The following is a 15,301-nucleotide window of genomic DNA, read 5'->3' as shown; positions in this document are numbered from 1 at the left end:
GGGAAGACGGCGAATGTGCCGAGGAGCAGCCAGTGGTGGCAGCGAGGACACGTATAGGTTCGAAGCTTGCACAGCCCTCATGGAAATGCATTAATGGTCGCCATCCTGGTTATACTGAATTTCATTTGCAGTCTTTGGCCAAGTTCAGACGATCACACGGAAGGAACCGTCGTGGTTCATGCCCCACGCGCGACTGTCATTTGGATAATCTTCCGTGATGCTGCAGGTGTCATGTGAACTCAACACCCTGCAACCTCGTGGGTTTAAGGTGGATATGAGGCGACCACTGTTGCACCCCGTGCCGGGTTTGCACAACACGCCAACCCCTGCTGCATTGCGGGAGATGGTGCAAATGGCGGTCGGGCGTGCGGTTTCCTTCCCCCGCTGTGATCATCTCAACCAGGTCCTTGGTGAATAGCAAATGCCTGTGTTTTCTGCATAAGCCTCACTGTCACACCTACATTGCTACTGACAACACCCTTAAAACTTTATCCAGTGTGTTAAATGGGAAAAGGTGTGTGAGGAGCAGAATTTCTTCTGCCCCATTGATTTGAATAGTGTGGGGGCACTCCAGTTTACATAGGGCATTGCACTGCAGTTCCACTATGCCAAACAGCTCCGATCCTGCAAAAAAAAGCTATATGCACATTGATGCAAATGGCTGTTAAATTAGCTTAAGTTGAAGTGAAAGGTTGTTTGTTTCTGTTAGCTGGGTTGTTACTTGATTAAAAGGACTTTTTAGTGGGGTGCTCTCCTGTTATGTTGGAAACCAGTCCTTGAAAATGAAACGAAAAATTCAGGGAAAACATGTTTCCCCCCCCCATTTTTCCCCAAAGCCTTTTTTGTTTTGTTTTTCTGAAAAATTGAAAAAAAAATGAAGAAAAAAGTATTATGGGATGTTTTATTTAGCATGATGAATAAAATGTTTAAGACAAGGTGTTCAGATATTTACTTCTCCAAATGATTTCTAAAAACTCTGTACAGTATTAGATTATTACAATTTCTGTGCACCGAGGACAAGCAAGTCCTAGGTTGCAAATTGAGACTACAACTCTCAAATGCAAGAGGAAGATGCATTTCTGCCTCTAGGGGGCAGCACAGCCACTGAAGCAGAGACTGAAACTGATAGTGATGGTTATAGCTCAGGAAACGAGTCTGGTTAAACAGGTTGTTGGTGGGAAAGCTGTTAGTCCTAGACCAGATTCATACCTTAGATTACCAACCACTTCTGTTTTAAGTCTTTCATCATGCTGATAAAGTGTCTCCTATACTCCTGTAGCGTTTCCAGCAGCCATGTTCCTTCAAACGATTTTCTTTGCTCACATAAAAACTGTGTGTTACCTGCCTACCAAGATACTGGTGTGTTTTGCCTAAGAGTTGCAGACAAATCGGAGAAACTCCTGGATTTTCTATTTTCAAAAATAGAGGAATCAGACAATGCATGTGTGTTCCTCAGTCCTAGGTGCAACCTGATGCCGGCACAACACCTAGTAGTGCAGGGTGTCGAACCACTTTCAGGCCAAGGGTGGAATTTAGTTTAGGAGAAGCACTGGCATTCCAGTTGTGGGTTGGGCCGACATACCAAAAACACCAGCATCTTTTAGCTTAAAGCTGTTACTGCCAGCAACTAAACCTCAGGAGAGGAATTCCATTTTTTTGCACAAAAACCAAGAAACCACTATACAATCGGGGAAAGGGGGGGCATGTGGGGACCCCCAGAAGTCTGAGTTTGGACCACAGGCAGGCTTAATGAACGTGGCTCACAGCCCTGAAGTTCAGCACCCCAATAGCCCATAATCCAGGGGTGGGCAGAAAGGTTTCCAGATGTTTTGGTTATCAACTCTGCATTCCTGGCCATTGGCCATGCTGTCAGGGGCTTCTGAGAGTTGAAGCCCAAAACATCTGGAAATCTATCTTCTTCCCGCCTCATACGTTGAATTCTGCAGCTTGTCTCCTTCATTTTCAGACAGATAATCATGATTTTAGCATCAAGTCGGCCTTCCTCCATGCCCTGCCCTCAAATTGCTTTTTGTAACATCTGATGAAGAGATCTGGAAGTCTTGTCCACAATTTTGGGCATATTGGTCTTAAGAAAACTATTTCCTGACTGGATTTTGAAATATTTTCTTTCGTTTCCCACAGTAGAAGAGTACTCGGGAATGTTTACCACATTGCTAGCTAGAGCTGAGCTGTAATCATTGCCTCACACAGGCGCGTCCCAACAGCTCATATTCCCACCTCAGAAATCAATTTCTCTTATGTGTGAGAATCGAATCTGTCTTACAGCGGTACACTGTAACGAGCTGGCCAATTAAAAATGGCTGCTCCTGCTCCCTTCTATATGAGATATGCGTCTCCCAGCAAAATGTGTGCTCTTCATTTATTGATGTGATGTCTTTCATGACAGCCCTGCTTGTTCTCGCTCAGCCCTATGAGGAGAGGCTGAAGAAACTGGGCATGTTTAGCCTTGAGAAGAGAAGGCTGAGGGGGAGACATGATAGCACACAGCGCAGAGTTGAACTATGGAACTCACTACCACAAGATGTCGTGATGGCCACCAATTTGGATGGCTTTAAAAGGGGGGTTGAATAAATTCCTGGAAAGGTGATCCATGGCTACTAGTCCTGATGGCTATGTGTAACCCTCAGTATCCAAGGCATTAAACATATACACACCACTTGCTGGGGAACATGGGCAGGAGGGAGCAACCAGGATGATCAGGGGTCTGGAAACAAAGCCCTATGAAGAGAGACTGAAAGAACTGGGCATGTTTAGCCTGGAGAAGAGAAGATTGAGGAGAGACATGAGAGCCCTCTTCAAATACTTAAAAGGTTGTCACACAGAGGAGGGCCAGGATCTCTTCTCGATCCTCCCAAAGTGCAGGACACGGAATAATGGGCTCAAGTGACAGGAAGCCAGATTCCAGCTGGACATCAGGAAAAATTCCCTGACTGTTAGAGCGGTACGAAAGTGGAACCAATGACCTAGGGAGGTTGTGGGCTCTCCCACACTAGAGGCATTCAAGAGGCAGCTGGACAAACCATCTGTCAGGGATGCTTGAAGGTGGATTCCTGCATGGAGCAGGGGGTTGGACTCGATGGCCTTAGAGACCCCTTCCAACTCTACTATTCTATATTTCTACACTTGGGTCTTGCTCTCACAAACATCAGATGAGGTGGTATGCCAGTTTGTGGACTGTACCATTTCAGATGAACCCTCACGTGACTAAATGCGCCTTCATCCCATGAAATTCAGTTATTGATTTATTTAAAGTATTTTTAGCCCACTCCTCAGGCAAAAAAAGGGCTCCCTTCACAGAACATCAAAGTTTCGCCTGATTTCTCAGCGCTTTGTTGTACAAGGCATGTGCACCTTTGATGGAAGAGGTTCCATCATGGGGGCAGTCCCAACATATCCATGAATTTGTCTCATCCCCTTTTAAAGCCAACCAGATTGCTGGCCATCATGACCACCTGTGGCAGCAAACTCCAGTGAGGGTAAAAGAGGCAGAGGAGGACCATGTCCACTGCTCCTCTGCGCCTCAGAAGGGAGACCAAGATGGACGAAAAACATAGTAAACATAAATAGTTGTGCAGGCCTGGTTTAAAGCATGTCACAAGTTGAGGCATCATGTACCTTGTGCTGACCCAGGCCCACACAATCATACATGTATTCATCCCGATGAATTAAGAGAAAAATTCCTGCAGGTACAGAGGTGTTGTAAGTAGGGCTGTGCATGGACCCCCCGATTCGCCTTGGAGGCCACTTCGGAGGCCCCGAAGCAGCCCCGATTTGCCTCGGGGGTGCTTTGGGGCGCCTCGGGCCACTTTGGAGCGGCACTGGGTGGTCCTTACTAAACAGTTTAGTACCTCTATGACCACAAACTATGGTGGCCGTAGAGGTACTAATCAGCAGAGCCCCCATGATATCTTAAAATCATGCGTGGCCTGGTTCTTCTGACAGGCATAGCCGGAAGGAGCAACGAGGAGGTGGTGGCGATGGCAGCGGCAGCAGGTAAGCAGGGAGAGGGAGGCTTTTCTGGGTGCCGGCTGCGCAGCGGCCACTTAGAAAAGTCTGAGTCGCATCGGAGGGTCCGAATCTCGCTTCGACCCCGAGGCAAGTCGGGCGACCCCCGAAGCGAATCAGGGCTGCTTCGGGGCCTCCGAAGTGCCCTCCAAGGCGAATCGGGGGATCCATGCACAGCCTTAGATGTAAGCATCCTCCACTCCCCAAGGTATACTCTGCTCCAAGTGTGAAAGCTAGGTTTTGGGTAGTTTATTGTCAAAAGCTGGCTTCTGAGTGTCTTTTCCCCGTATTAACTAAAATCCACACACAGCTTAGCTTGTTTTTTGTTTTGTTTTTTTAAAAAAAGATTTTATGGATATATATATATATATTATGCAAATTAGTCCATTAAATGAGTTGCAGAAAACGCTCCAACAACAGCAACTAAGAATCCTTTCAACTCCCTCCTGACCCTCAAAGCAGCCCCATTCCTCGCACTTATCGGTGCGCACACACCCACACCCTTCCCCCTGCTTGCCAGCAGCTGTTGTCTCTGTGCTGGTAATTGGTGAGCCAGCTGCATGTTAGACGCACACCCAGATGCTGCAGAACAGCCACTGCTGCTGGGATCAGAGTTACGTGCTGGGCATCAGCACTGGATTGTCCTCCACCCACCCACGTGCCCGCCATAGTACGAATATGGGTACGTGACATCACGGGGGAAGCGCCCTTCTGCAAGATTGTAGATGTAGTGGCACAATTCGCACACATTACTTTACTGCAGTCGCCCTAACGCACAATTTCATTCACCTTCGCCCAGGGTCAAGTATCCACGCATGATCACCCATGCTCCCTTTTCAGGTGTACACACACGCTCCCAGACATCCTTTTCTTATACAGTGTGCAATAAACTTTATATATATATATGTCACATACATTGTCATCACACACACATACACAGGCAGACTGTCTTTCTGTCTCTGTCTCTCGCTCCTCTGCCCGCCATCATCCGCATGGAGGGAGCGCTGTCCGCACACAGTGCCCTTCGGTTTGGATTCAGCACGTGCCCCGCCAACCCCTAGCTGTTGGTCATAAACAGCCTTCTGTGTTTGGAGGTGGAGCCCCGGGGCCGGCCCCTGCCTCTGCGGAAGACACCATGAGGGCTTCGAGGAGCCGTGGTCGACTCCCCCCGGCCAGCTCTAACCGGGGACGGTCCACAATGGGCAGCATCCATTTTGAGAGGGAAAAAGAGAGGGGTGGTCACAGGGGAAGTCTCTGCAGAGGGGGCCTCAGGTTTCGGAGGCGAGGCAGCGGGCACAGGGGCAGCGGTTTGCACGACGGTTTGGGAGGCCTGCTCCTGCCGGGAGGTGGCTCGCTCCTGCCGGCTAGCCGCCCTCTCTTGCCGCAAGAACCTGAGTTCGTCACGGATGTCCGTGAGGACTCCGAGCAACCGGAACTGGAGCTCCCGGTCCCGGGCCCTCTCGTCACGTTGCTGGGCCCGCTCCTCTTGCCACATTGCTAACTCTTGGTGGTACAGCTGGTCCCACTGATCCTCCATGTCCATCAAGTGGTGGATGTTAGTTCTCCAGGGGTCTCGGCTGCCCTCCCGCAGGCGGGAACAACCCATTCCCCGCGGCAAGGGCTGAGAAGACAGCCCCGGGTCCGCCTGGGGCGAAGCGGAGGAAGGTAGGGACTCCTCAGTGAGGGCCCCGACGTGGAGGGGCGATCCGGATTGCTGCTCCTCCTCTGGCTTCTCCCATGCGGGCCCCATCAGCCCCCGGGGCAAGGAGCCCAGCTCTGCGCTTTGGTTGGCTGCCTCCTCTTCCTCCTCCTCCTCCTCCTCCGGCTGAGAGGGATTGAGCACTCTGCCCAGGGAAGGGACGTCAGGGCCACCCTCATGGCCCCAGTCCGAATGAGCATCCGCGTGGCTGAGGGCATCCTCTGGCAGGGAAGCCACGGAACCCTGCGAGTTGCACCTGTGCATGAGCAGAGCCTGCCGGCCGGACCCCTTCACATCGTCCTCGGCTGACAGCTGTGGCTCTAGGCTGGGGTGCAGACCCAGCCTCACCTCCACCTCCTGGCCTTCTTGCTCCTCATCCTCCGATGCGTAGGACACCAGGGACTCGTTTCTTAGCGGGGGGGAGATGGCCGACATTTCCGGAGTCCGTAGCTCCGCTCCTGACTCGGCTGCAACAGGGAAGACAGTGAAGCGGTAAACGTCAGTCGCTCAATTCTACACTCAGCCACAGGCTCAAGCAAGGTCAGTCATTAGGCCTCACGTTCCAACCCATAGGATTTGTCGGAAGGTCAAATCTCTCATCCCCTTGTCACAATGTCATGGCGGCCATGGGCTTAGATCAAAGAGCGCCCACCATTTTAGACCCATGGGCACATTTGGGAATTTGAGGAACTGCTGCGGGCACCACCACCACAAAATGCCTACTGAGTGTAGATGGCCACTTTGGCATCTACCTGCCACGTATCTGGATCCTAGGCTGCGAATTATTCAGCAAAAAGTTTCTTTCGTAGCTACTGGAAACCGCAACGTTTCTTTTAAGGGATTGCTGGTGGTGCCATACAACTAAGGCTTCTTCTAAACACGTGTTTTGGCAATGCCCGGTAGTTGCTTCTTTTGGGGAGGAGGAAGTTATTACACAGATAAATTTTATACTGGAACAGTCTTTCACATTCACTCTGTTTAATTGTTTACCTGCTTCACAGAAATTAACAAATGGTCAGCGCAAATGGATTCTCCATGCCCTTTTGACAGCTAAAAGACGGGTATTTCGACAGTGATAGGATAAACACTCACCTCCTATAATGCAATAGATTGAGGAATTTACAACGCATTTGATCGGGTGGCATACAGACCTCACCTTCAAATGGAGACATTTTTCTCCCTCTCTCAAAATACTAGAACCCCATGGGGACATCCCATGAAGCTGATGGGTGGGAGACCCAGGACAAATAAGAGGAAGGACTTCTTCACACAGCACATAGTCAAACTATGGAACTCACTACCACAAGATGTAGTGATGGCCACCGATCTGGATGGCTTCAAAAGGGGGTTGGATAAATTCCTGGAGGCGAAGGCTATCAAAGGCTACTAGCTCTGATGGTTGTGTGCTATCTCCAGTATTTGAGGCAGTAAGCCCGTGTGCACCAGTTGCTGGGGAACATGGGTGGGAGGGTGCTGTTGCACCATGTCCTGCTTGTTCATCCCTGGCCGACAGCTGCCTGGCCCCTGTGTGAACAGAGTGCCGGACTAGATGGACCCTTGGTCTGATCCAGCATCAGGGCACTGCTTACGTTCTTATACTTATTTGGATATTTGGTCCACTTTTGTAGACGCCTATGCAGCCTACCTAGAAAGGTGTATGTGTTTCATATGCACTCATTGCTATCGATACATACAAATCCATGTACCTATATTAAAAATATGGGGATTTTTTTTTTGTGGGCGCCATGTTGGGGACTCCTTCATCGGCACCACTAGAGGTGCCCGCGGTTGCTGCATTGGGGGACCCCTGACTTAGATGGCTTTAAAAGGGATAAATAAAGAAGGACAAAGAGATCAATTGCAAGCAGATATGAAGGCTCCATAGAACCTCCACTGAACACCAGTTACTGGAAAGCAACAAGAGAAGATGGCTATTGGCTTCACATGCTGCCCATGGGCTCCCTAGAAACATCGTTCGTGATTAGAGCACCTGCGTGGCATGTAGAAGGTCTCAGGTTCGATTCTTGGTCTCTCCAGGTAGGGCTAGGAAGGAAACCCTAGAAAGGTGCTGCCAGTCAGTGTAGACCACGGGGGTTGAACCTGAGACCAGTGGGCTGAACCCTGTCCCCCTGAAGCCCTAATCTGGCCCTCCGAGTTTTCTCAACTGGCCACATCCCCTTTGCACTGTTGTTTGGTGGTTTCCCAGCATTGGCACATTCATCCCCTCCCTGCCCTAAAATGTTGAAATGCCTCTTCTCAGGCTTACAATAGGTTGGCATCTTGGCCACACCCCTTTTGCCTCTGGCCCCGCCCACCACTGGAACGTGCCCCCTCCCCAGGGCTTCCCCCAAATGGAAGTTGGGACCTCGGGCTGAAAGGGCATCAATACCCCTGGTGTAATCAACGCTGAGCTAGATGGACCAATGCTATGACTTGGGACAAGGCGGCTTCCTATGTTCCTAACCTGGCAGGTGTACATTCTAGCAAGGAGCAGGTCGTCTTGGAGGATCGGGGTGTGGCTGGTGCAGTTGTAAGTCATCATCCCTACCTGAACTGCTCTGTCCTTCACCTCTGCTGTAGTCACAAATCACAGATGGGTCAGGACTCTGGACTCCCAGACGCGGCACCATGGAGCCTTCCATGTCAGGCAGAGAAGAGGGCTGCCCGTTGGTATCAATGTAGATACTGGGGTGGCTGACTCCTGGTTGCATGGGCAGAAACGACTGCTTAGTTGCTCCAGGGAAGAAAATCTCTGCAAGGCAAGAGAACAGCTGGCTTTAGACAAAACGTTCTTTAAACCACTGCGTATTAAGAACATAAGAAGAGCCCTAATGCTGGATCAGACCAAGGGTCCATCTAGTCCAGGACTCCGTTCACACAGTGGCCAACCAGCCATCGGCCAGGGACCAACAAACAGGACATGGTGCAACAGCACCCTCCCACCCATGTTCCCCAGCAACTGGTGCACACAGGCTTACTGCCTCGAATACTGGAGATAGCACACAACTATCAGAGCTAGTAGCCATGGATAGCCTTTGCCGCCAGGAATTGATCCAACCCCCTTTAAAAGCCATCCAAATTGGTGGCCATCACTGCATCCTGTGGTAGTGAGTTCCATAAGTTAACTATGCGCTGCGTGAAGAAGTCCTTCCTTTTATTTGTCCTGGTTCTCCCACCCATCAGCTTCATGGGATGACCCAATTGGGTTCTAGTATTTTGAGAGAGGCAGAAAAATGTCTCCCTACCCACATTCTCCATACCATGCATAATTTTGCACACCTCTATCGTGTCTCCCCTTAGCCTCCTTTTTTCCAACCTAAACAATCCCAGTTGATGTAACCTTCCCTCATAGGGGAGATGTTCCAGCCCCTTAATTATCTGAGTTGCCCTTTTCGGCACTTTTTCCAGCTCCATAATATCCTTTTTTAGGTGTGGTGACCAGAACTGTACACAGTATTCTAAATGTGGTCGCACCATCGATTTGTATAAGGGCAGTATGATACTGGCCGTTTTATTCTTAATTCCTTTTCTTATAATGCAGCCTTCCTCAACCTGGGGCGCTCCAGATGTGTTGGACTACAACTCCCAGAATGCCCCAGCCAGCTCCGCTGGGGCATTCTGGGAGATGCAGTCCAACACATCTGGAGCGCCCCAGGTTGAGGAAGGCTGTTATAAAGGAACATAACATATTCCAAGACATTAGAGAAAGGCAGAATTCAGCCCGGCAAGGAGTCCGGCAGTTAGTACAAAGTTCGCTAACAACCCTTCCTGAGCCAAATTCATTATGCATCACCCGTAATCAAGCTCATCCAGCCAAAAATATTATACTGCCGATCAACTGAACATTGGCCATTAGGGAAAATATTTAAATAAATGAGTATAATTTTAGTATCCCCTGTCGTGTGGTTCCTATAAGCCTGCTGGACACAATGCAAGGTTTTTTCCTTAGCTGTTTTACGCAAATAAGTGCAGAGCGACAATTTTCGGTTCAGAACCACAGCATGAGATCAGGAGAGGACCCTAATTCTATAGTCTCTGCAATGAAGTCCTACTCTGTTTGTACAAAATGGTGCACAGTTCTGGTCACCACATCTTGAAAAAGATATTATAGAGCTGGAAAAAGGGCAGAAAGGAGCAACTAAAATGATTCAGGGGCTGGAGCGTCTCCCCTACAAGGGAAGGTTACATCAACTGGGATTGTTTAGCTTGGAAAAAAAGAGGGCGAGGAGAGACTTCACAGAGGTGTACAAAATGATGCCTGGTCTGGAGAATGTGGGTAAGAAGACATTTTTCTCCCAATCCCGTAATACTAGAAGCCAATGGGGTCATCCTAGGAAGCTGATTGGTGGGAGATCCAGGACAGATAAAAGGAAGGATATCTTCACACAGAACTTAGGCCTTAGCTAGACCTATCTGTTATCCCGCAGCGGAGAAAGGAAGTTCTCGCGTTGTGTTAATGCGAGATCCCTACTCTGCTTACATGCGACGACTTCAGAAGGAGAGGCGTCACACCTGCCATTTAAAAAATTTTCTTAAAGGAGCAGCAGCGCATGGACGCTCATGGGCAAAAGGTAAGCTTTTTTAAAAATTAAATTACTTTCCCTGCTCCCCCCAAACTCTACCCCCGATGGGCGCAGCACAAGGAATCGCACGGAGCTGGGTCAAACCTGGGTCATCCCATGAAGATGAGATCTTGTACCTGGGATCTTGGGCTCTGCCTGGGACCACAGAAAAACTGGGGCCAAAGGGGAGGGCTATATCCCGGGGCAAGGGAAGGCTGGTCCTGGGATCTCCTGTGTGTCATGTGGACGCACAGGGACGATCCCAGGGTTTGCCCCGGGATAAAGCCCCATCTAGCTATGGTAGGGTGACCCTATGAAAAGGAGGATGGGGCTCCTGTATCTTTAACAGTTGTATGGAAAAGGAAATTTCAGCAGGTGTCCTTTGTATATATGGAGAACCTGGGGAAATTCCTTCTTCATCACACCAGTTAAAGCTGTAGGTGCCCTGCCCTCTTTTAAAATGGTCACTCTAGTATAGCTCCTGCACCTTTAACTGTTGTGATGAAGAGGGGATTTCACCAGATTCTCCATATATACAAATGACACCTGCTGAAATACCCTTTTCTAGGCAACTTTTAAAGATACAGGAGCCCTGTCCTCCTTTTCATAGGGTCACCCTAAGCTATGGCCATAGTTAATCTACGGAATTTGCTATCGCAAGATGTGGTGATGGCCACCCATTTGGATGGCTTTAAAAGGGGGTTGGAGGAATTCGGACCTTTGGTCTGATCTAGCATGGGTCTTCTTATGTTTTTATGTTCCATTCCTGCAGTGGAGGATGCTAGAATGACTGGCGGGGGCATGGAGCCTCAAGATTCAAAGTACCTAGAACTCTGGTATCATGTAAGCTTTATATGGGAGTTTCCCCACCTTTTCTATGTCCCAGTGTTAAATCATAGTGTAAAATTATTTATTTATTTATTGCACTTATACACTGCTCCCATAGCCAGGGCTCTCTGGGCGGTTTACAGAAATTCTAAAATTAAGTTAAAAACGAGTATACAAAATTTAAGATTCTAAAACACAGAACATACACACGTAAAGCATTACAAACCGTTAAAAAAACCTAAACATGTGGGTGATTAAGATGCGCCGCCATATGCCTGGGCAAAGAGGAAAGTCTTAACCTGGCGCCGGAAAGATAGCAGCGTTGGCGCCAGGCGAGCCTCGTCAGGGAGAGCGTTCCACAGTCTGGGGGCCACCACTGAAAAGGCCCTGTCCCTCGTTGCCACACTCCGAGCTTCTCTCGGAGTAGGCAGCTGAAGGAGGACCTTAGATGTTGAACGTAGTGACCGGGTATATTCACGTTGGGAGAGGCGTTCCATCAGGTATTGCGGTCCCAAGCCGTGTAAGGCTTTATAGGTCAAAACCAGCACCTTGAATTGGGCTCGGAAACATACAGGCAGCCAGTGCAAGCGGACCAGAGCAGGTGTTATATGGTCAAACCTTCTGGTTCCCGAAATCAATCTGGCCGCTGCATTTTGCACGAGCTGCAGCTTCCGAACCATTTTCGAAGGCAGCCCTACGTAGAGGGCATTGCAGTAATCTAACTTGGAGGTTACCAGAGCATGGACAACTGAAGCCAGGTTATCCCTGTCTAGATAGGGGCGTAGCTGGGCCACCAACCGGAATTTGTAGAAGGCGCTCCGGTTGGTGGTATTATCAAGGTATTATTCATACTGAGAGTCATTTTACTTATATTATGATTATAATTCAACTGGGAGGAACTATCGACAGGGTTAAATTAATATTTAAGTTACTAAATAATAATTTAACCAGCCGAAACGTATGACAACAACAGGAACAAGGTTAAATTACTATTTAAACTAGTATTATTTAAATTATTATTCAACTTGGATTTAAATGTTAATTTTTTATTCATGTTGGCTGTCAATTTTGAAATAGCACCCAGCTGTGTGTGTGTGATGGCGGTGATGGTCACAGAGAATGCCATAAGGTGTTTAACTACCTGCATAAGGATTTGTGCTGAAATAAAAATAAAAGTGTAGTCTAGTAATAAAAAGTGTGGGAAATTAACCAAGGAGCACAGAAATAACATTCAATTAATTAAGACCCTGCCGTTCGACCAGTAAAATTGCATTCAAGGGGACTACTCTTGTGTAACTGGGGAGATTATGCCCCATGTTCAATAGCAGGTGTTGTTTGAATTTCCATCTGTGAACCGCCCAGAGAGCGCCGGCTATTGGGCGGTATAGAAATGTAATCAATCAATCAATCAATCAATCTCAGGCACCATAATTTCCTGGGCATGCCCTGCACAAACAACAGAAAATCCTCTCATCAATTAGATTCTCCACTAAGTAGGGAATTCAGCTAAAATGATCGCCAAGGTCCCTTGGAAACGATTCCATACCTTGGCGCTTTCTGTGACTCCGGGCCAAAACAAGACATTACTTTAAATCCGTATCGACGTCATTTTTCTTTTTACTCTAGAGAAGCTACTGGGATCCCGGATCCAGATCTTAAAAGCCTCCCTACCTGCCATGCTAGGGTCCTGATCCAGACTGGGGAACCTGCACCTACTTTTAGAATAAAAATGAAAAACAAAAAAAGATGTAGCTGCTACATCCAGATTTGAAGTTTGGGTGCTCAGAGCACTTCAAGAGGCATGTGAAATGAAAGGCCTAGAAGGGAAAGAAACTGTTCCGCCATCCCTGCAGGAATGGTCTTATTAGGTCCACGTTATTTATCACTGTCTCCAAAACAACTGTCAGCACTCATCAAAACAGGCCACAGCTAGACCTAAGGTTTATCCTGGGATCATCCAGGGATCACCCCTGCCTGAGCACTGGATCCCCTGTGTGTCACCTAGATGAACAGGTTTGACCCTCGGACGATCCAGGGATAAACCTTAGGTCTAGCGATGGTCTGAGAGGGCCTTATCGGTGGTGGCCCCCTGACTCATCCCCACTGAGGCCTGCCTGGCGCCAACACGGTTATCTTTTCGGCAGTACGTTAAGACTGCCTTCTACTCCCAGGCATTTAATGATGGGGCACTTATGTCAGCGATCTAGAACAGGTCTGTTATTGAAATTGTGGACTGAAATTGCTTTGTACCTTAAATTTTGTACCTTAAATATTTCAGACCAGGTTTTGTTATAGTATCACATTATGTTTAGAATGTTGTCGTTTTGTGTTTTGTGTGTGTGAATTGTCGTGAACCGCCCAGAGAGCCTTGGCTTTTTGGTAGCACAGAAAGGAGGAAATAAACAATAAAAAATAATAACATCCCTTGTGTATCAAGGTGTTGAAAACAACAGAATGAAATTTAATAGGGATAAATGCCAAGTTCTACATCTAGGAAATAGAAACCAAGTGCACAGTTACAAGATGGGGGATACTTGGCTCAGCAATACTACAAACGAGAAGGATCTCGGAATTGTTGTAGATCGCAAGCTGAATATGAGCCAACAGTGTGATATAGCTGCAAGAAAGGCAAATGCTATTTTGGGCTGCATTAATAGAAGTATCACATCAAATCACATGAGGTACTGGTTCCTCTCTATTCGGCCCTGGTTAGGCCTCATCTAGAGTATTGCGTCCAGTTCTGGGCTCCACAATTCAAGAAGGACGCAGACAAGCTGGAGCATGTTCAGAGGAGGGCAATGAGGATGATTAGGGGTCTGGAAACAAAGCCCTATGAAGAGAGACTGAAAGAACTGGGCATGTTTAGCCTGGAGAAGAGGAGACTGAGGGGAGACATGACAGCACTCTTCAAATACTTCAAAGGTTGTCACACAGAGGAGAGCCAGGATCTCTTCTCAATCCTCCCAGAGTGCAGGACACAGAATAAGGGGCTCAAGTTAAAGGAAGCCAGATTCTGGCTGGACATCGGGAAAAACTTCCTGACTGTTAGAGCAGTACGACAATGGAACCTAGGGAGGTTGTGGGCTCTCCCACACTAGAGGCCTTCAAGAGGCCGCTGGACAGCCCTCTGTCAGGGATGCTTTAGGGTGGATTCCTGCATTGAGCAGGGGGTTGGACTCGATGGCCTTGTGGGCCCCTTCCAACTCTGCTATTCTATGATTCTATGACAACTCACCTGGGTCCAAGACAATTTCTGGCTCTGAATCATGGGTCGGTTGCAGGAAGGTGGAGGCCACCATCTTCTCCAGAGGTGTGAGCCGAGGTTTGTGGGGCGGCCCTGGCCGGTGCACAGGCGGAGGCTTCTTGGCCGTGATCTTCTTCTTGACATCCAACCTCAAGTCCCGCCATTTGTGCTTGAGATCATCGATGGAGCGCTCGGTGTAACCCAGGAAATTGACCCTGCTCTGGATTTGTGTCCAGAGCTGTTTCCGGCGGACGGGGTGAGCCCGGAAGGATTCAGAGCCATACAGAGCGCTGAAGTGACGGACTACATTCCAAACCAGCGTCTCCGTCTCGTCGTTGGAGAAGTTGGCTTTCCTTTTCCGACCTGTCGCATTGGCCTGGGAGGCGGCGGCTGAAGTGGAGGGGGGGGAGTCGAACCTAGGTCCCCATTTGTCTCTCTCAGCTGCTGAGGAAAACATTGGAGTCCGCGGGCCAAAAGGAACGGGAGGAAGCAGATGCCAGAACAGCGGAGAATTTTGCAGTGGTGGCAACAGGGCAGTTTATGACTGTTCCTACCCTAGGACGCCAAGCCGGCGGTGTTCTGTCGGGGACGCTGACCCAGGAAGGATGAGGGACCCGCTCCAGAGACATACAGTCTCATCCAAGAGGACACCTGGAAGAGAAGGCACAAAAGATGGATAAGAAGGGCGAATATTCCTGGACACAGCTTCCACACCTGAACTCTCCGCCTTCGTGAAATGGTGTTGTGGAGACACTAGAAACAAACTTAAATACCACAGCTACAAGAGTATCTGCTAAGAACCGACCAGTCACCCCTGAACATTTTTTTACGAAAAGGACCCACAAGTAAAATATTGTCCTTGTGTACAAACCTGCTGACTGTGAATGCCTTCGCTACTCGTTTCATCCAACACACAACCCATGTGCTAAATTACTGTTGGGC

General features: G+C 48.7%; 1 protein-coding gene across 2 annotated transcripts; it reads right to left on the bottom strand.

The window, feature by feature from the left end:
- Window positions 1-4,701: 4,701 nt before the first annotated feature.
- On the bottom strand, window positions 4,702-15,038 carry LOC134395795 (myb-related transcription factor, partner of profilin-like). 2 transcript variants are annotated; one of them, XM_063121958.1, is made up of 3 exons: window positions 14,351-15,038; window positions 8,274-8,477; window positions 4,702-6,192 (listed from the first exon to the last, which is right to left on the bottom strand). In XM_063121958.1, exons 1-3 carry the CDS (start codon window positions 14,814-14,816, stop codon window positions 5,084-5,086), a joined length of 1,779 nt encoding a protein of 592 aa, XP_062978028.1. In that variant the 5' UTR covers window positions 14,817-15,038; the 3' UTR covers window positions 4,702-5,083. The 2 variants fall into 2 exon arrangements, with proteins under 2 accessions (XP_062978028.1, XP_062978034.1); XM_063121964.1 differs by lacking the exon at window positions 8,274-8,477.
- Window positions 15,039-15,301: the final 263 nt, after the last annotated feature.

The sequence above is a fragment of the Elgaria multicarinata genome, chromosome 1 (assembly GCF_023053635.1).
Source record: "Elgaria multicarinata webbii isolate HBS135686 ecotype San Diego chromosome 1, rElgMul1.1.pri, whole genome shotgun sequence".
NCBI classification, from domain to species: Eukaryota; Metazoa; Chordata; class Lepidosauria; order Squamata; family Anguidae; genus Elgaria; species Elgaria multicarinata.
The sequence above is the reverse complement of the archived record's forward strand: the minus strand, read 5'-3'. Positions and strand labels throughout refer to the sequence as shown.